The 22,633-nt window shown below is 34.8% G+C and overlaps 1 protein-coding gene across 1 annotated transcript; it reads right to left on the minus strand.

The window, feature by feature from the left end:
* Positions 1–5,435: 5,435 nt before the first annotated feature.
* Positions 5,436–18,745, minus strand: LOC124321074 (nucleolin-like). Its single transcript, XM_046783981.1, has 5 exons — positions 18,467–18,745; positions 18,274–18,372; positions 6,065–6,147; positions 5,942–5,997; positions 5,436–5,485 (listed from the first exon to the last, which is right to left on the minus strand). The coding sequence occupies exons 1-5, from the start codon at positions 18,743–18,745 to the stop codon at positions 5,436–5,438; spliced, it is 567 nt and encodes a 188-aa protein (XP_046639937.1).
* Positions 18,746–22,633: the final 3,888 nt, after the last annotated feature.

Here is a 22,633-nt window from a genome sequence, read left to right on the forward strand (position 1 = left end):
TGGTGTCGCATTCCCCCGTTTTACCGTCGGCCGGTTAACGCCATCTGGAAGATGGCTACCCACGGGAGAATCTGTCACGTGGGAATCCAGGGACACACACGTGTTAATGGATTTCACGTGAAGATTTATCCACTTTCTCAGATTGTAAGGTCAAGTAGAGTTATCTACTTGACCATCTTAATTACTCTTTCGTATACACCGTATACACTTTCTACTTTACCCTAAAAAGGGGTTGACACTGCTTAGCGGTCATCTAGACGTTATCTAGATGACCATCTTTCTCTAGATTCTTCCGGCGTCACTCGGTAACAGGGTGACGCTTTTCTTTAAATACCCCGAGTCAAATGAGACTCGATGTTCAGTCTGGCTTATGCATCCGCTTAGATTATTCGAATACATCTAGTTCTTCAAAAGTATCTACGTGTTTCTTTTACTCGGTTACTCAGCATTTATCAGCAATACCCGTCACAATATGAATATCTTAAATTAATATTTTACAGGAATATGAGATGAAGGAAAATGTAGATAGAAGTTATCGACTACGTAACCTATTAACGTTAACTTTTAATAGTTTTTGTTGCAAATAATAACATAAACATTCACCCAGAAAGGGAAATTTGTTGATTGAAGAAAGATTTTTTGAAAAATCCGCCGATGCCACTGATATTCCTGATGGGGGAAATGTCTTAGTTTGGATTTATCCGCCAATGCTGATATTCATCATCGTGATGCGGTTAGTATAGACGTTTCCATACCTTATTAAACTGCTTATTTTCATACTTTGTATCCATGATCACAGAGAAATGCCTCAATGGATGAAAGATCCAGCGATTGAAGCAATGATATTCGTGAGAGAAATTTTTAATTGGTGAGAAATCCTCCGATATTGATATTCGTCATTATGATGCGGTTAGTATAGACGTTTCCATGGCTTATTAAACTGCTTATTTTCATACTTTATTTTCAAGATCACAGGTAAATGCCTCAATAGATGAAAGATCCAGCAATGGAGGCAATGATATTTGTGATTGGGTAGTAAAGAAATTTCCGTTTATTTTCTAATTATACGTATACATACTATATATTTACACTCACAGGAACATTTTGTAATGAAGGAAACATCAGGGGAAACTGTTAATGAGGAAAATTATAACCGGGAGGTACTTGATGACTTTGCTGTTTTGGATGTCCCGCGTAATTAACCTTCTCGAGAATTAATCTTTGAAATAAAGATATGCGACTATTTGTTAACGTGTAGGTTAATAATGTGGTAACATTAATTATTAATAAAATAGCTCCTTTAGTTAAAGGGTGAAGAAAGCAGGAAATTTATTTTTTTTAAAGTTTGTAAGAAAAACAATCCTTTGAAAAACCGAAACAAGAAACACATGAAAATGATAATAGAAGAAATGAGGAAAATTTTGAAGGAAACGAAAAAGTTTACTGTTACAAGAAAAAAAATTTACAAAAAAAAAATAATTAATTATCATTTTTGTCTTAGAAATTGATATAATCCAGAAAACAAATATTAAGTTGAACAGAAGGTTGAATGATGAACAGGAATTAAGATAGGAACGTGAAAAATTAGTCGAAGCGCGGAATCGATTGAGTTATTATAGAAAAAGATAACAAAAATGGAAAAAAGAGAAGATGGATTTTTTGCACCGAAGGAACGATCATGTATTGCTAAGATTGATTTTTGATACAATAGAAAACTTTACTACAGAATACATATATAAACCATATACTTTATAAACTATTTTTTTCATACAGGATAGTTTCCCAATTAAAGAAACGTCGAAAAAGAAGTTGAAGGCACTTTACCCTAATGATGAAGAGGAAATTGTTTTGAAATTGTTGGATAAGCTGTAAACGAATTTTTTTTTTTAAATTCACCGTAAAACGAATATGGTTGCAAAGGTTGGGTAACTTGGGTTAGATCTGAACATTCCAATCGACCCAAAAGAATTATCAATGATTCGAAGTAAGTTATATCACATTTTGGAATGCCATAGATGTAACTATAATACGTTTCATTGATGATAATTAATTAGACGCCATTTCTGACATGTAAAGTATCCAGCTGTGAAAAAAAAACAAGCTGCCTTCTTATTTAAAAAAAAAATTGGCCAGAAATTTAATGTTAACTCAGATTCCAGCAAAAAGTGGCTGAAAACTTACAAGATGTTGAATTCCCAATGAGAATCAATGATGGATTAAGAAGTAACGTTACTGCAATAATGGCGGTCCAATACACCCACTTTCTTGTTAAAGTTGATTCTTCTATACTAGATGTATGTATTTACATATATAACCTTCATATAAAAGAAATATGTGTGAGTATATAACATGTATGGTACAAAACAGTGTTAAGGTGATCTTCTTAAAATTTGTGAAAATGAAATTGCATGAAAATTGCGTTAAATCATACATGAACGCCGCTTAACAATCAAGGTTTTGGGGTTTTACAATAACAACATATATTTTTTTTTACAACTGCTGTTAATTCATTAACAAACTGTGTACAGATTATAGCTGCAAAACTGTTGATTATCCTACGACCACGAATTAGCCCATTGAAAAACTTAGACGAACTTTAATGACCTCTAAGCTATAACTATATAAAGTCATAGTCCCACCATCTAAGGCTGGCAATTACATCAGACAAAGGGATAGACCTCTCCATCCAGCCACTCTTCAATTCAAATTGCAACACGTTGTTCTACTAAAGGAATTTTTAGATTCTGACATCAATAGAGGAAAGGATGCAAATTTTTTCTCCAGTAAAGAGCAGTTAAGGGATCTGAAAAGCATAAGCAGATTGTATGTTGACCCTGGATTTCTTCCATTAAACAAAATAATCTAACTTAAACAAAAAAAACCTAACTTAAAGATCTCTTGCAGTCCAGTAATGACTTCTTGCTAGCTTATCAGTAAGAATTCGATGAGACTTGGTGATTCTACCATTGCAATTACAATTATTCTGTACAAACTATTTATATTTAAAACTATTTACAAAACATAATTTTATTTTTCATATTTAACTTTCTAAGTTTTTTTTGCACAATTTTTCGGTTTTTCTGTGTTAAAATATAAGGTTAAAAGAATGTACAGTACCTACTGGCGAAGTTGGTACTGCGTACCAATTTCGTGCGGTTTTAGCATGGCGTCTTATGGCGCTACGCGACTTTAGTTTTTAGTTTTTAATTAGCAACCTAGTTGCTGTAATGTTAAGATTTTTGGATAAGGGGAGGGGTCGAAACAAAACTGGAAACATGAAAAAAATGCGCCACCCCTTTATGTACATTTCTCTGCCCCCTGGAACTGGCGCCAACTTCGCCGAGCGAAAGTTGGGGCAGTTGCCGTGCATTTCTTATGGCGCTGCCAAAAAAAGGGCCTGATTTAAAAAACAAATCATAAAAAATAGCCGCTAGACTTACGCCCTTCTAGTTTTTAGCAAACGATGAAGAATAAGTTAATATTCATTTAAAGTAATTCAATTTGTTTTTTTGTTAAAGTTTAGGGGTGTAAAAAAAGTAAAAAAAAACAGCAAAATTTTCCCCGAATGATGAGTCTCTCATGCATAGCAACTTTTTGTTCAGAATTTTTCCGTTTTTTCTTTTTCTTTTTTTATTTTAGTGCAGCCACAAATGGAAAGCGTTGGCGTTGTCCAAAAGAAAAGGTTGCGAAAGGACGGACAATCAAGGAAGGGAAGAATAGCGTGGGAAAGAAAGGGGTTGGTCCCTCTTTATTTCACTCTCGCTTTGTCTTTCCATTCGTACACTTTTCTTATGGACAATGCCAATGCTGTTCATTTGTGGCTGCACTAAAACGGGCTAATGCCGTACCAAGATGGCAACCAAGAACCACTTTATATAAATTTAAGCTTAAAAGTATCCTTATTCCTTTTTTTCGATTTCCTCGTATTGCTGAAACAAATCCAATCTCGGGTGAAATTTACACAAGGTCGAACAGTCCTTTTGCATTGGAATACTCCATTTAAATTAAGCCCAGTAAAATTTTCCGTCTTATGTTGAAAATTTAAATTTAGAAAATTTATTCTGTTGAAAACTGGTGGCGAATCGGCGATATTAATACATTTAAATTTGGCAGTGTTCCAAAACTCAAATTATTTGAAACATCGTGGAAAATCCCCTTTTTATTTTAATAAAGAAAAATCATAACTGGCAATGCTGTATATTTCGTCTGCAAACTTCAACATTTTCCAGTTGAATTGTTGGAATGGTCGAGTAAAGAGCTCAAAGATCTTTGAATAGAATGCCTTTTTGAATTTTTGTATGTCGAAGAAACAGAAGAGATAAAACACACTCAATAACAAGTTTTTTTTTCATTAAGTAAATCTTGGGTTTAAGAATGAAGTAGTTTGTTGGGGTTATTAAATTCAGTTTTTAAGTACTTCACGGGATAGAAAAATGTACGCTTGTTTTTCCTTTTTGAGGCAAATTTTCAACTTTCATCTGGATGCGCGTTTCTAAAAATAAATTTCTATTATCTCTGTTAAAACAGAACGTTTTTTAATGTTTCGACTAAGAATGCACGAAGATTTAAATTTCTAAGTTAAATAAGTGAAGGGTAATAAGATTTTAATCCTTGTTTCTTAAATTTGCATGAATTTGGAAGAATTCTTTCAAATAATTTTGCTTGGTTTTTGAAAATCATCTTCACCATTTTTCATCCATTAGGAAGTTTCAAAGGTTTACTGGAGAAAACAAAAAAATTTGATGATGGAAACATAGTGAAATAGTGAAAAGATACAAATTCTATAGTATCTGAATTTTTACAGTGTGATATCTATTCCTTCTATATCTATTTCTTCTGATCACCCAATCCGATTTCTTCTTCTTTGCAAGTTTTTGCCCTTAATTTTTTGGACGACGAATAAAACATTAATAATTACAGTTGATCATACAACAAAGATTTTTTTTTTAATAACAAAACGGGGTTGGGGTGATATTTTAGTTTCTTTTTTGGGGAATTGACCACGTGTTCGCTGTTGGATTCGTTTTCAGAATCTACCAAAAAAATTTTGTTAGGGAAAATTACAGTTTCCCTTTATTTATATTACCCTTGTTGCACTTCAAAGCCAACTCTTATGTCAGTGATTCCATTCCCAGTGGGCCTGAAAGGAATGAGCTGGCCCACCATATTTTTACTACGATTCATTGTCATGGTCTAAAATGCACAAGCACAATGCACAACCTTTTATATTTAAGTTTTGAGTAATTGATTTTGGCAACAATGGGTCAGCACAAAAATTTGTTAAACATGGCAATATTGTTTATCAGACAGAAAATGTTTGATTTGACTGTCACTCAGTCTCAGTGTTACTACATTTATACTGGAATAAGGTTGTGCAAAGTGTCTACAACAATCGGATAACAATATAGGCGTTGTATAGGCGTTGTTAACAATTACTAACGTTGTTTGAACTTTTTCTTCGAATTTGCAGCCGAATCATCCTCATCTGTATAATAAGACATGATATTAGACAAAATTTAGATTAAATCACACATACTTTCAAATAACTTACCATCCAAGCTACATTTCTCGTCAAAAGATTTTGCCAATGAGTTGACATTTTCAGTTTCTTTTTCCTTCTCCTCCTCACGCCTCTCTCTTTTCCTCTTCTTGTAAGCCTTTAGTTTAGCCTCCTTTTTGACAATATGCTTCGGCTTTTTTGGACCGGCTACTGCTTCCTCTTCTTCTTCTTCTTCTTCTTCTTCTTCTTCTTCTTCTTCTTCTTCTTCTTCTTCTTCTTCTTCTTCTTCTACTTCGTCATCTAGTTGTAAGAAAGAATCGGGGCAGACACTTTCAGAAGAGTCCTCATCGGTTTCTAAAAAAAAAAAAAAGATGATTAGAATTTAACTAATTAGGTTAGTTTAGGTTAGGGTAGGTTAGGGTAGGGTAGGCGCGCACTTACCGCATCTTAAACACCTATGGCAAAATTTGAAATTCCCATCGTTTTTGGCCCCACATCTAGAAAAATATGATTAATAAACTAAGATTAAAATAAAGAATAAATAAATAAGATTAATAAACTTACTTGGAACAGTCCCATTCTTTTTTCGCATCCAATTCAGGAGCATCATCATTGGCATCCAGGCATCCAGGCACATCATCAGCCATCTAAAATAAATAACATTGATTAGTAACGAGAAGAAAAGAAAATTGATCAACCACAAATCTCGTGTTCAAAACTTCCTGACTACGAGTATAGGCAAGTGGCAACTGATAGAAAGTTGGAAATTCCTTAAAACTCGCATAGACGAAGAATCTATACTATGTCACATGTTCCGGTTTGTCATCAAGGCTAGCTATAACTTATAAAGCTCATCCGTGACTTCTACCACCTTCTACCACCAGTCTAATCTTCATCAACAGATTATTACTGTGCTCCACTCACAACCCAGTTATCGTAAAAATCACACAAACACACAACCACACAAACACACACACACACACACACACACATATATATATATATATAATTATAATTTTTATTGTCAAGACTACCTGCAGGTTTTTTCGGTTCCTCTAATACAGCGAGGTCTTTATCGTCGAAGTTAGAAAGAATGTCAACTTTGGGGTATGGCACGGAAGTCTCACGGATTGATGTATTTTTCCTTCTGTCGTGTTTTTCCGTCCTTAACGCAACATTGCAGTTCATGACAGAATAGGTGATCCCCGTTCGAAGGATTTTTTCAACACCAAATATCGCAGCCCTCGCATTCATGTTGTAGTTGCCTCCGTTGGCTTGATGAAATGCACTGAATTTTCGCTCCTGGTTGTCACTATTAAATTTCTGAGAAAGTACAAACTGATATTCTGCTTCCAGTAAATGTTCTATTTTTGCAATTGTAGATTTAGTAGCTATTACGATGGCCTCGGTTGTTTCATTAGAAAGAAAATGATTTTTTTCTTCTGCGTTCATTTTCCAGTTTTCTAACCATTTGATGAAATCCCACTGCAGTCTAAGATCATCTTTTGAGGTAAATGGTGCTTTATTTGGCAGACGCTAGTGAATTTCTTGCGTAATATTGCAAACATCATGTATTACAAACCATTTTATGATTTTTAGGAGGAATGAAATAGTTTTTCACTGCCCAAGCATGAAGAAGAATGACAGGAGAAACAAAAAAAATGAAGGAACTATTTTAAAATTGGTGATAACCAAAAAATTCTTAGGTAGTCCCTGTTAGAATGCCAATTATTTTGTTCTTCCTTTCCACAAGCCATAACTGATTGATCTGAAGCAGTTTTACTTTGGCATACATCTAAAAGTGAGAACATTCAACAAATCTAAATAAGGATTTAATTTATGTAGAGTTACAACAAATAAATTTTCGTTCCAGTTAGAGTGCAACTTGCTCAAACCAGATTTGGATCCTCACTTGGATATTGGTGGTAAGAAACCCAATGCACAATCATCAATTACTTTTTTTTATTGACATTAAGGTTATATTTTGAATCCAGGTTAGAAATTTAAGTAGAGAAACAAATTGATGAACACCTCAATCTCATTTCCAAACTTCATTTCCAAACTTCATTTCCAAAACTGATGCAAAATGAAATGCGACCATGGGATCCCTGGAAGAAATGCTATGATATCATTTCAAGAAAAAAAATAATTTGATTCTTGCGTTAACTCAACCATCGGTCAACCCAAAAATGGCCAAAAAAATGAAGGAAACTGGTCAAAGGCGTTTTTGATTGATTTGCTTTTGATAGGATTCTAAGTAATTTGTCTTCAGGGCTCATTTTTTCTCATAGCTTAGGAACTCGCATATCCATAAAAGCAAACCCCTCTAAACTTTAAAGAAAAAAATTGCTTAAGAATTGACAAGAAGCTTAAAGAATACATTTAGTCATTTTTACAAGTTGAATGCACCACGGGGGCCCCGCCCACCTGTGGATGGCCGCCAAAACCTGACGTCACAGCCACGACGTCATGTGGACTCAGCAGCCTCTGAGTGAGTAATCTCACCAAACTGGACCATCTGTCACGCAAGCCCAGAACGGCTACTACGCCGACTCATATCGACTAAAAGAAGTGCTGACCCGGCGATCCATTCTCCTTATATAATCCCTGTAATATTTCTCTCTCTCAGTCTCCTGGACACTATCATATATGATCACGTTCTCTTCCCTGTATTCCCGTTTATAAACTAAGACGTGCCAATACATCAGTCTACCACTCCTAGCTGAGCTTGTTCTTTCCTGTCAAGCTAAACTTTACACAAGCACTTAATTTGAAACACTCAACATTTCGTCATTTCTACATTAAGTTGGATCAGAATTATAAATTATTGAGTGCACTTGCTAAAAAAGGAATTCATCAACTAGATAATGCATTATTAAAAATTTTCTATGATAAAAATAAAAAAAACAGGGCTTAAAATAATATATTAGCGAGTAATTTTGCTAAATTTTAATTTAAATGCGAATTCTCGTGAATAGCCTTGATTATAATGATATTGAGCAACATAACTGACCGACAATTGAGGAATATTGCCTAAACGTCGCCCACCCCAAACTATTTTGGACACTCTTGACGAGTTATAAGAGAGTTATAAAATTCTTTTTATGAAATTTCGGTTTGATGGGCTAATGTAAGTATGCGATTTTATTAGTTACATAAAAATTAAAAAATTGTGAACTATACAGTATGGGTGACTTGTCGTGAATCATTTCTCTTTTTCTGGATTGTTGCCCGGGTTCCAATTGTGCTACCAGCAACATTCGTCTTATCGTTGCTCTTAATAACTCCGTTTTGATTAACTCGGCTGCAACTTTTTGTTCGTCTGGGCTTGCGCTATTGTTTGTAGCAGCTGAAAGTTGTTTCCACCTTTGGTTTAATTCCGGGGCTTCAACATGGATGTAAGCATATTTGAAATTGTTTGGAAATTAGTGGTAAGTGTTAAATTAGAGCAATTTAAGTTTATTTTGAATGGCTAAAAATCTATATTCTCTTTATTTACCAAACTGGTATTTACTAATAAGTGGTAAACAACACACATCAATCTATTTTCCGAAACGGTACTCGTTTAAGATCAGGAGGGCTTTTGCTAATAAATAAGTAGTCGTAGCATCAGTAGTACTCAGTAATGTGAGACATGTGAAGGTCAGTGTATTGAATTTACGATCATAATCCAAAAATGTCTTTCTTATGGCGCCCTCCAGGATAAAAAAATAAGCCAACGGTTTATGAGATGCAGCGACAAATATTCGGGCTAATATTTCCTCCTTTTATCTGAACGCAAGTTCTTTGTCATTTGACCGATTTACATCGTAAAGATTTCCCTGAAGTCGTCAAACGTGTTTACAAAAATGTTATGTGAACAACTTATTAGACTCATTTTATACTGAAGAAGAGGATAATCAAGAAGTAAGGGATTCGACTACATTATTGAAAAAAGATTTCCAACGTTAGGCTTTAATTTAAATCAATGGCTTTCTCTGAAAAGTTCTCTTTCTCTCATACCTGAAGCTTATAGAAATAATCCCCAATTGAATTTATATCTTTACGACCTACCGACTATGAGAACATTAGGTGTATTATCCCTCTTCTTCCCCTAACTGTGCTGAAATTAGAGCTCAAGCGCTCTGAGTCATATAAATTTTCTTCGGTCGTCTCTTTTGATTCCAATCGATATCTTCATTTATTGGTTTGGATTCCAAACACTTCTGCAACGGACCATCATCGAGTATTCCTAACCAGCTTAGTGGCGTCATGTACCAGGTGCTGAAAATCCGGCTGATGAGTGCAACCGAGGATTATTTCCTTCCGATATTGTGGAAAGAAGCCATTGTCTCAACGGCCCCACTTTCTTGAAATTGTCGGTAAGTCATTGGCTGTCTACTATCAAACTTTCTGATCCTAGTGCAGAAGATCCGGAAGTAGTAGCAACGAATTGAATTGGGATTTTTTATGGCCCCGCTTATGAGAATCGGATACGTTCGTTATTGGAACGTTATTCCGATTATGCATTGTTATTCTGATTTGGCAAAGTTATAAAAGAAGTCACTAAGATATCGCAATTAATCTCCAACTCTAACTTACACTCTCAAGGTTGGATGGGAAGGGTTACATGAACCGATAAACAAAAGAAGATTTATAAGAAAAATACGAAAACTTAAATGAATGAACATTCTTTAAGGATTTGCTTGTAACAAAATATTGTCAATTTTTTATTTTTATTGCATTGGATGTAAGCAAATTATAGTTTTTCGTTGTTTACTCTTATTTTTCTCTTTTTCTCCAATACAAACATTTTCTTATTGTTCTTCAATAGCGGATCAGCTTCTGGTTTTTGCATTTGCTTTTGATTCTTTCCCTTCTTTCCTGGCTGTTTCACTACATTCTGACGATGACAACTATATTTGTCGAAGTTTTGTGCTTCGGAAGTTACATCCAATATTTCTTTAAATTTCCATTTGTGTCTATGCAGTTTACCGCTGATAAGTTGAGAAGGAACAAAAAACATGAATGTGGAAAGTTTTATGTCAAACAAACAATAAACACGAATTCGTAATTGGGAAAGCAACAAGAAGGAACTTCTTTCTATGAGTTTTAGCAAGCAATGTGGCAGCGAATTTGATAAAAAAAGAGTATTGTTGAGATTTGCAACAGGCAGTAAAATAAACTTTTTTTGCACCTCGTCCACGGATCAAATGTCGCTGTTCCATGTAACTTGTAGTTAAGAAGATAATTTAGAAAATAAACAAAAAAATATTGAAAAATACTTTCCCAAGAATTAAGCTCACAGTAGATTGTAAAAACTTTTTCAAGCAAATTGATAAAAAAGTCAACTATTTTTTAGCCAATTTGTTAAATATTTTGTCCATGACTTCGATCGTAGTAAGTAACGGTAATGTTTATTTTTCAAATTTTCTTATACTTTTTTAAGATAGAATGTAGTTGAGTCATAGTTTTTTTTCTGTTATGATAGCGGAAGAGTATTTCCAAACAAAAAAAGTTAACTGCCGATAAAAAAATTCGCACAAAATTACCTTAATTCAAACTTTACCTCTAAAACCTTTTCTTATGCAAATAACCCACCCGTCTTTATTTATACCTGTTTGAATTCGCCAATCCATGTAAACATTTAGTTTTTTTGAACAGAGATTTGATGGCTTTGGAAAACCCTAGTTCATCTGTACAGCTGTGATCAATAGTAACATATTTCTTTATAGCATCTGAAGCAGATGGTCTAGCTTTACCTACATTTGAATAAAAATTTGATTTATGAATGTGGGAAATAAAATTTAAATTAGTCTATGATTAACTAGTAGTTTAAATTCGGGCTAAAAATGGAAAGATTTATATCCATGTTGAACCCAGAACCCATGTAAATCCAACCCACACTCGACTCAAGGAATAGTTCACCAAGGCACGGGGAACGGTTTACGCAATGTAGCAAAAATCAGACGAATTTTCTTTCTATGCCAATGATGAGAAGCATTTTCCGTGTTTCCCTCGTATAGCAAACACGTTGACTGCATTTCTCAAAGAAGGAGGAAATTTTTTGCATACTTGTAAAACTTGCAATTTACAAAAAACTTTTTGGTTGTACTTAGATGATAGGTCTTTTTCTAGATCTTTTCACTAGTCAAACCAGTGTGAATGTAACCCATGACAAATTTCGTGGCCATGGTTTCTTCATATTTTTAAGTAGCTCCAGTTCCTTAAAAGGCTTGTCGGTGTCTTTCTTCTTCCAATGGGGTCTTCGGATGTTTTCTCATCTTCCTCGGCTGTGTCTTCTGCACCTAATTGCCAACTCTGAGCATACTCGTTGTGTCGTAAAGGTTCTTCAGACCGGCTTCTTCGTAGTCGTCGAGCTCAGTATTTGTACCTTTTGCGCATAGTGAAGTGGAAAGCGACCAGTTAGCTGTTTTTGGGATCACTTGTTCTCTGTGAACGCAGAGACTTCCATTTGGAAAATTACTTTGGGGGACTGGGTTCAATGGGGTCGGGAGCCGAGTCAAGACTGGGCAGAGGTGGATTCATTTCAATGAAGGCTCCTGATTAGAGACTCTGGAGTCTTGTTTTGAGTCGGCTGGACTGGCGTTGATGTGAGAGGGCATGCAAGATTTGCACTTCTTGAAGTATTCAGCGATAAGGTTCTTTCAATGCTGTTCCACCCGGATTTTAGCACATTTTATTTGTTCTCGAAAGGGAACTCTTCAAATTCCAAATCTTTTCTGTCAGAACATAGAGGAGACCGGAGCCATGTGAGACAGGAGGTCATTTTAGACAACGCGAGTAAAACTAGTCTAATTATATAATAAAAATCAGAATTTGGAGTACTATTTTGTAGAGAATACTATCTTCTTTCAGTTGCCATTCAAAATTACGACTTGAAAAAATAATTCAAAATATTCATCTTTTCATAGAGGAATTTTTTTTAGAAAAAACCGTTCAGCCTATAGATCTTTCATACTGTCTTTAACCCCAAACATAATGAATGTTTTATAACGTCACAAGAGTTTCTATGTTTTTTTTTTTATAAATGATTTAGTGTATCTTTTAATTCTAAAATGATTTCTATGGCAGAACAAAAAGTATCTCTTTTTGCAGTCAATAATAGAGTTATGAACAATTAATGTTTACAGCATGAAAAAAAAACAGGAGAGGACCTGGGCTTGGTGAAGTCATGGTCTACATAAGTCTATGCAGTGGAAGTGAGAGTTGGACAAGAGAAGATGGCTGGGTTGAAGAAATCCAAACTGGGATTACAACTCTCTGAAAACCTATTTACAAAAGTAAATTGTGACCCCCAAACAATACAATATCTGAAATCCCTTAATTGAAACTAGGCTTAGGATTAATGCCAGTGTGCTAGAGTGTAGCTGCTGCAAATAAACAAAGGGACAATGCACATCTTCTTCGGATGATTTTCTGTTTTTTTTTTCTGGTGCAGCATTGACGAGAAGGATATACCATAAAGAGTCCTACATTTCACGTATAAGATAATATGCAGATTCACTTTGTCAGATCTTTTAGTTGTTGTTTTTTTTGGGGGTGTATAAAAACAAATGTTTCGAAACAAATTTTCACTGTACTTAATGTATGCCTGAACTTAAGGAATGAAGATATTTCAAGGAACATTGCATTTCTTTAACTCATTGACAATTTTATATATTTGCTTTCAGATTCTATAAATTTAACCCAAGTTTCAACGGTTGTTTTTGTAAGAAAAAAAAGCTTGGAGTTTTTACTGATTAAATATTCATATAAAAGAAAACTTGAATAAACTTCCCAACGGCAGAGCCATTAAACCCTGATTTAGTCTTATGTTCCCGTTGCAAGTCCAATAAACATATGCCTGATGTTTCCTTTTTTCGTCGTTCCGAAACATTTGTATGCATTGGGATAGGAGGGGAGGTTACATGAACAGTTGAAAACGTAACGAACACATGGATTATTTTGACTTAGACTACGCTCATCAAACAAAATTTTGAAGTAATTATTGAATTTGCGGTAACCAAAGAATTCTTTGTTAGTTCCTAAATTTCATATACTTACCCCAAGTCATAACTGATAGACCTTGAGCAGTGTTACTGTGGCATACACATGGGAAACATAAAAACCAACAATAATATGGATGTAATTGATGAATAGCAAAAAAATAAAATGTATACTTGTTCTATTTTCTATTCAACTTGCTCAAACCAGAAATATGGATCAGGACTTAGATATATGTTGGTGGCACGGAACCGAATGCAGAAACAGTAATTATTTTTTATTTAAACTTACAAAGGGGTCGAATTTTGCATCAAATTTAGTAATTGAAGTTGAGATATAAAATTGATGAATTCGATGAGACTTGGTGATTCTACCATTGCAATTACAATTATTCTGTACAAACTATTTATATTTAAAACTATTTACAAAACATAATTTTATTTTTCATATTTAACTTTCTAAGTTTTTTTTGCACAATTTTTCGGTTTTTCTGTGTTAAAATATAAGGTTAAAAGAATGTACAGTACCTACTGGCGAAGTTGGTACTGCGTACCAATTTCGTGCGGTTTTAGCATGGCGTCTTATGGCGCTACGCGACTTTAGTTTTTAGTTTTTACATCAGGGGAAACTGTTAATGAGGAAAATTATAACCGGGAGGTACTTGATGACTTTGCTGTTTTGGATGTCCCGCGTAATTAACCTTCTCGAGAATTAATCTTTGAAATAAAGATATGCGACTATTTGTTAACGTGTAGGTTAATAATGTGGTAACATTAATTATTAATAAAATAGCTCCTTTAGTTAAAGGGTGAAGAAAGCAGGAAATTTATTTTTTTTAAAGTTTGTAAGAAAAACAATCCTTTGAAAAACCGAAACAAGAAACACATGAAAATGATAATAGAAGAAATGAGGAAAATTTTGAAGGAAACGAAAAAGTTTACTGTTACAAGAAAAAAAATTTACAAAAAAAAAATAATTAATTATCATTTTTGTCTTAGAAATTGATATAATCCAGAAAACAAATATTAAGTTGAACAGAAGGTTGAATGATGAACAGGAATTAAGATAGGAACGTGAAAAATTAGTCGAAGCGCGGAATCGATTGAGTTATTATAGAAAAAGATAACAAAAATGGAAAAAAGAGAAGATGGATTTTTTGCACCGAAGGAACGATCATGTATTGCTAAGATTGATTTTTGATACAATAGAAAACTTTACTACAGAATACATATATAAACCATATACTTTATAAACTATTTTTTTCATACAGGATAGTTTCCCAATTAAAGAAACGTCGAAAAAGAAGTTGAAGGCACTTTACCCTAATGATGAAGAGGAAATTGTTTTGAAATTGTTGGATAAGCTGTAAACGAATTTTTTTTTTGAAATTCACCGTAAAACGAATATGGTTGCAAAGGTTGGGTAACTTGGGTTAGATCTGAACATTCCAATCGACCCAAAAGAATTATCAATGATTCGAAGTAAGTTATATCACATTTTGGAATGCCATAGATGTAACTATAATACGTTTCATTGATGATAATTAATTAGACGCCATTTCTGACATGTAAAGTATCCAGCTGTGAAAAAAAAACAAGCTGCCTTCTTATTTAAAAAAAAAATTGGCCAGAAATTTAATGTTAACTCAGATTCCAGCAAAAAGTGGCTGAAAACTTACAAGATGTTGAATTCCCAATGAGAATCAATGATGGATTAAGAAGTAACGTTACTGCAATAATGGCGGTCCAATACACCCACTTTCTTGTTAAAGTTGATTCTTCTATACTAGATGTATGTATTTACATATATAACCTTCATATAAAAGAAATATGTGTGAGTATATAACATGTATGGTACAAAACAGTGTTAAGGTGATCTTCTTAAAATTTGTGAAAATGAAATTGCATGAAAATTGCGTTAAATCATACATGAACGCCGCTTAACAATCAAGGTTTTGGGGTTTTACAATAACAACATATATTTTTTTTTACAACTGCTGTTAATTCATTAACAAACTGTGTACAGATTATAGCTGCAAAACTGTTGATTATCCTACGACCACGAATTAGCCCATTGAAAAACTTAGACGAACTTTAATGACCTCTAAGCTATAACTATATAAAGTCATAGTCCCACCATCTAAGGCTGGCAATTACATCAGACAAAGGGATAGACCTCTCCATCCAGCCACTCTTCAATTCAAATTGCAACACGTTGTTCTACTAAAGGAATTTTTAGATTCTGACATCAATAGAGGAAAGGATGCAAATTTTTTCTCCAGTAAAGAGCAGTTAAGGGATCTGAAAAGCATAAGCAGATTGTATGTTGACCCTGGATTTCTTCCATTAAACAAAATAATCTAACTTAAACAAAAAAAACCTAACTTAAAGATCTCTTGCAGTCCAGTAATGACTTCTTGCTAGCTTATCAGTAAGAATTCGATGAGACTTGGTGATTCTACCATTGCAATTACAATTATTCTGTACAAACTATTTATATTTAAAACTATTTACAAAACATAATTTTATTTTTCATATTTAACTTTCTAAGTTTTTTTTGCACAATTTTTCGGTTTTTCTGTGTTAAAATATAAGGTTAAAAGAATGTACAGTACCTACTGGCGAAGTTGGTACTGCGTACCAATTTCGTGCGGTTTTAGCATGGCGTCTTATGGCGCTACGCGACTTTAGTTTTTAGTTTTTAATTAGCAACCTAGTTGCTGTAATGTTAAGATTTTTGGATAAGGGGAGGGGTCGAAACAAAACTGGAAACATGAAAAAAATGCGCCACCCCTTTATGTACATTTCTCTGCCCCCTGGAACTGGCGCCAACTTCGCCGAGCGAAAGTTGGGGCAGTTGCCGTGCATTTCTTATGGCGCTGCCAAAAAAAGGGCCTGATTTAAAAAACAAATCATAAAAAATAGCCGCTAGACTTACGCCCTTCTAGTTTTTAGCAAACGATGAAGAATAAGTTAATATTCATTTAAAGTAATTCAATTTGTTTTTTTGTTAAAGTTTAGGGGTGTAAAAAAAGTAAAAAAAAACAGCAAAATTTTCCCCGAATGATGAGTCTCTCATGCATAGCAACTTTTTGTTCAGAATTTTTCCGTTTTTTCTTTTTCTTTTTTTATTTTTAGTGCAGCCACAAATGGAAAGCGTTGGCGTTGTCCAAAAGAAAAGGTTGCGAAAGGACGGACAATCAAGGAAGGGAAGAATAGCGTGGGAAAGAAAGGGGTTGGTCCCTCTTTATTTCACTCTCTCTTTGTCTTTCCATTCGTACACTTTTCTTATGGACAATGCCAATGCTGTTCATTTGTGGCTGCACTAAAACGGGCTAATTCCGTACCAAGATGGCAACCAAGAACCACTTTATATAAATTTAAGCTTAAAAGTATCCTTAATCCTTTTTTTCGATTTCCTCGTATTGCTGAAACAAATCCAATCTCGGGTGAAATTTACACAAGGTCGAACAGTCCTTTTGCATTGGAATACCCCATTTAAATTAAGCCCAGTAAAATTTTCCGTCTTATGTTGAAAATTTAAATTTAGAAAATTTATTCTGTTGAAAACTGGTGGCGAATCGGCGATATTAATACATTTAAATTTGGCAGTGTTCCAAAACTCAAATTATTTGAAACATCGTGGAAAATCCCCTTTTTATTTTAATAAAGAAAAATCATAACTGGCAATGCTGTATATTTCGTCTGCAAACTTCAACATTTTCCAGTTGAATTGTTGGAATGGTCGAGTAAAGAGCTCAAAGATCTTTGAATAGAATGCCTTTTTGAATTTTTGTATGTCGAAGAAACAGAAGAGATAAAACACACTCAATAACAAGTTTTTTTTCATTAAGTAAATCTTGGGTTTAAGAATGAAGTAGTTTGTTGGGGTTATTAAGTTCAGTTTTTAAGTACTTCACGGGATAGAAAAATGTACGCTTGTTTTTCCTTTTTGAGGCAAATTTTCAACTTTCATCTGGATGTCCGTTTCCAAAAATAAATTTCTATTATCTCTGTTAAAACAGTACGTTTTTTAATGTTTCGACTAAGAATGCACGAAGATTTAAATTTCTAAGTTAAATAAGTGAAGGGTAATAAGATTTTAATCCTTGTTTCTTAAATTTGCATGAATTTGTAAGAATTATTTCAAATAATTTTGCTTGGTTTTTGAAAATCATCTTCACCATTTTTCATCCATTAGAAAGTTTCAAAGGTTTACTGGAGAAAACAAAAAAAATTGATGATGGAAACATAGTGAAATAGTGAAAAGATACAAATTCTATAGTATCTGAATTTTTACAGTGTGATATCTATTCCTTCTATATCTATTTCTTCTGATCACCCAATCCGATTTCTTCTTCTTTGCAAGTTTTTGCCCTTAATTTTTTGGACGACGAATAAAACATTAATAATTACAGTTGATCATGCAACAAAGATTTTTTTTAAATAACAAAACGGGGTTGGGGTAATATTTTAGTTTCTTTTTTGGGGAATTGACCACGTGTTCGCTGTTGGATTCGTTTTCAGAATCTACCAAAACAATTTTGTTAGGGAAAATTACAGTTTCCCTTTATTTATATTACCCTTGTTGCACTTCAAAGCCAACTCTTATGTCAGTGATTCCATTCCCAGTAAAAATATCGTTTCTTTCTTGCATTCCTTTTCAACTGTTTTCTGTTAAGTTCCTGATTCGGTCCCTCATCCTTATCATTTGCTTGATCTCCTTCCTCATCTCCTTGATCTCTTTCCCCATCTCCTCGTTTTCCTCATCTTTGGATTTTTCCTCACTCCTTGATCTCCTTCCTCATCTCCTCGTTCTCTGTCCTCATCTTTGGAGTTTTCCTCTTTTTCTGATTCAGAGTCTGGGGTTTCTTCTCCGTAGTCTTCCTACCAAACTCATCATCATAATTTTTATTTTCATAACTGTTATTTTATTTTATTTTTCATAACATAATATCGAATTGTTAGACATTTGTGTTGCCCGAATGTCTCTGACATCTTGTCTCGTTTTCTTCATATATCTTTTGACCAGTTCTTTGACCGTTACAGGTTTTTCCTGTTCGTCTTCTTCATCATCGCCGTCTTCGGCGTCTGAGTCCTCGTATGTCTCTGGTTTGTTAGTTCCGTCTGATGGCGGATCATCGCCTGGTGGCTCTGTTTCTGTTTGAACAGTAGCCTCATTTTCATTATCCTCTTCCGTCACCACGGTTTCTTTTTTCTTGCTCCTCGTATGTTTAGCTGGGTTTGCCCCTCCAACCATGTTCAGAGTGTTTTTTTTTTTGGAAATTTGTACACAATATAGTATGCAATAATTTGTATTTAATCTGTTTGTTTACACAATTTCCATAGAATTAGTGTTTTCCAAAAGTTTGTCTTCGTCGTCTTTTTCTTTTTGCACGGACTCTTCCTGCACTTCCTCGGATCCTTTTAGTCCGAACAATCGCCGGAAATGATCCGTTCGTCCTTTGGCTGGAGTTATTGGCGGAGTGATAAGCACGGTGTTGACGGCCACACTGCTGGAAGCCGCGTTAGATCCCAGAGAATCGTTATATTTGTGGGCCAGCTCCAATTTCTCTCGATCAATTTCCGCTTGTTTTCTAGCCAAATTGGAGAGCTGATAGAAAACTTGCGTCTGTTCTCTGGCTGAGGCGGCCTTTGCTGCTGCTTCTTTCGCCAGATAATCCTGGAATCGCTGTTCCTCCTCCAGTTCGCAAATCTTTTCCTTTGCCTCTGTTGTTAAATGTTCAGAGTTGAACACTGCTGGCTTTGGAGTGTGAGGTCGGTGTTGTAACCGTTTAGCGTTGTAGCGGGGCTTGCCCTTGCCTCCAGAATAAGGAGCCGTGAGTTTGAGACGATGGAAAAAATTCCTTGGAAATAATTCGTCTAGGAATGCCCAGCACCCTTTAATGTCTTGTCTTCCTAACAAGTTGATTGAATAATGGCGAATGGCTGCAATAGCTGAGTTCACCGATGGTACCGTATCTACGGTGGCCACTGAATAATAATAGTAATTGGGTTCGTATAGTAGGTTCGAAGGACAATTCTTACGGTACTAGGTAATCTAAAGACGTGTTTGGAGGTTATAAAAGTATAAGTGTATTAAACTTGTGCTAATTAATAATTGTTTTTGGTTAATACTGTTTACCTAAAACACAAGATATTCCTGACACTGAATAAATGTGTCGATGGAGTCAGTTTATAAAGATTCACGGAAAACTATATATTTCCTGATGGAAACAGGTATATAAATCTAGCTCTTTAAGTGTCAGTACAGTGCCCTCAACTTCCTTCTAAACCGTCTGAAACTTCCTCCTCATCTCCTCAACGAGGCTGCAACGGAACGCAATTGAAATCGGGAATTATCCCTGATTCGTACAAACGGGAAGCAAACTCGATGTATGCCTCGTTTATTGCATCCTTCTTCTTCTCCCCATGAATCAGCTGAAAAATAACTAAATGAAGATGAAAAGAAAGTTAAATAAGAAAGACAATTGAAATTAAAAATTTTAACTTACATTGTCTATTACGGATATATGTGATGTAACAATTAAATACTCCTTGACGGTCAGATTCAGTGATGTTAAAAAAACGAAAAATTTCAGATTTTTCAACTTTCATCCTGGCATTGTGCAAGAAAAAATTTCCCCGTTTGAAGGTTGTCAGCATTGATTTGTAATCTTCAAATCTTCCACCAGACAAGCAGTTTTCATTCATGGCTACAATGCTGATCAAGTGGTTCGGGTAGAGTTTAGTACACTCACGTTTTCCCCCTCAGCATGGGATTTCCAGGTTGTCACAAATGAATCACCTACATAACGTAACATAACACAAATTACATGAAAAACCAACATACCTCGAACTTGTACGGTCACTTCATAAACTCTATTATCTCATTAAGTTGTGAGGATCGAATTACTGCAGTTGTTCTTACAAATTTTGTAAGAAAAACAAAAAGATCCTCTAAAACATATATATAACATTTGATTGCACCTCCACTCAGTGCTTCCAGAGGTGGGGCACCCCTGACTGATTATTACTGCCCCATGGATTTCCTTCCTTTTCAAAGTGGGATAACCACCGACAAAGAAGACAAATTGATAAAACCGCTGGGTTTTTCGTATGATTGGAATAGATTTTGTAAAATTTGAATAGATTTTGTAAAATTTGAATAGATTTAGTCTTTGCGGGTATAATGGGATTAGCAGGAAAATTTTTTTTTCGGCGTAACAGATTGATATAATTCTCGAAAATGGCATGGTTGGATGTGCCTTGAAAAATTTCTCAAGTACAATTCGAAATTAGCTGAAAATTTGAATGAAGATGTCCCGAAATCTAAACTTGCAATTGGAAGTTTAAACACATTGATTTGACCTCGCACCTAGCTATTGCTCTTGTTTTGTGTTCCAAAGTGGGAACACGCAATGAAAACAAATATACATTTCCATTAAGTATCCATAACTGATTCTATAAATTTATCGTTGTAAGCTTCAATAGTGTCATTTATTTCTAATGGGAAATATTTCTCTTTTGCAAGAGCGTCAGAAAATTCTAATGTATATCATCATCATTATTTTCAAAATTTTTACCAACAACTAAACTGTCTAATCAAGACTTTGTCAAAAGAGAATTTTAAAAAAGAAGAATTATTATAGTTAAACAATAAAAAGAAAACTTAAACTAACGCGAAATTAAGCAAAGCAACAGAGTTCAACAAACAATGAAACTAAACAAAATAACAACTACAAAACTTAAGTGTATTGATTGTAGAATTCGTATTTATGCAAATTCTTCAAACTTTCGAAAGTTTATTCATGCAGTTAAAGCATATTTACCCGCTATCTGGAATTTAGAAACAAAAATAGTTTTAGACATACTTTAATTATTTCTATCGATAGTGTATTGCATTATTTCTTAAATTTCTTGGCCAATGCATCAATCATAGTTTCCTTTTCCCTCTTGGACTTCTTGGCCTTGGAGTCATCCTGCGCTTACCCCTGCTATGTCCTTGATCATTTATCTCAATCAACTTTCCTTCGTTCATAGATTTCTGTTTCTTCTTTATACTGTAACGTACTGGTTAAGGGGTGTATTACTATGAGGCTTTATTTCAGTACAATAACTGTAAGACAGCCGCAAACAGCCAGGGAACAGCCCCAAACAGTCCGGTGCTCTACGCTTTTATATCTACTCATAGCTGTAACCATATATGGCCATACCACATCGTTGTATTCCAGTGACATTTTTGTAAAAAAGTCAACCATTTTTCAGTTATTTTCAAGTTTTTGTTCGACAACGTGATTGTGAACGTGTTTGTAAGTTTTTATAGTTATTCCAATGAAACGGGTTCCTACTCAAAAGAATGGATTATATGATAAATATAATTTCCATGTTTTCTGATACGTCTTTGCCGACATTTTTTGTCAACAAGGAAAAAAATTCGCCCTCGCTAGCTCTTCTACCGAAAACTGGTAATATTGCTAATTACATATTATTTGTTGCGGTGTAGTATTTAGTGTAGGCCGGGGCACAGTCAATTGGAGCCGGGAGTAAGTGATGTAGCACCGGGACAGCGTAGTGCAGCGTAGAGCCATGGAAGGGAAATGTAGATCAGGGAACGTTAACTTGGAGCCGGGGTTAAGTGGTGTGGCACTGGGGCAGAGTAGTGCAGCGTAGAGCCACGGAAGGGAAGTGTAGACCGGGGCAAGATAACTTGGAGCGAGGGCTAAGTTTTGTAGCACTGGGGCAGAGTAGAGCAGCGTAGAGCCACGGAAGGGAAGTGTAGGCCGCGGAACAGTAACTAAGAGCCGAGGCTAAGTGGTTTAGCACTGGGGCTGAATGTTGCAGGGCCAGGACTGAGTTGCATATAGAGTCGGAGTAATTAAATACATTAATTAAATATATAAAGACTTATCAAATCATTGTTACCTTAGGAAGTTGAGACAGAATTTGATGAAAGTCTTTTAAACGTGGAATTATGTCCTTCACAGAGTTTCAAAAATAAGGTGGAACGACAGGATCAGCAAGAAATCGATCATAGACTTCTGGCTCGCTAAACAGAAATTGTCTAAAAAAGAAAATAGTTTTTTGTATAGGGCTTGTTGCATCGGCCCACATAAAACCGAACTAAATTGAGACTTACTGAGCCCTG

Source organism: Daphnia pulicaria, chromosome 1, assembly GCF_021234035.1.
Source record: "Daphnia pulicaria isolate SC F1-1A chromosome 1, SC_F0-13Bv2, whole genome shotgun sequence".
NCBI lineage: Eukaryota > Metazoa > Arthropoda > Branchiopoda > Diplostraca > Daphniidae > Daphnia > Daphnia pulicaria.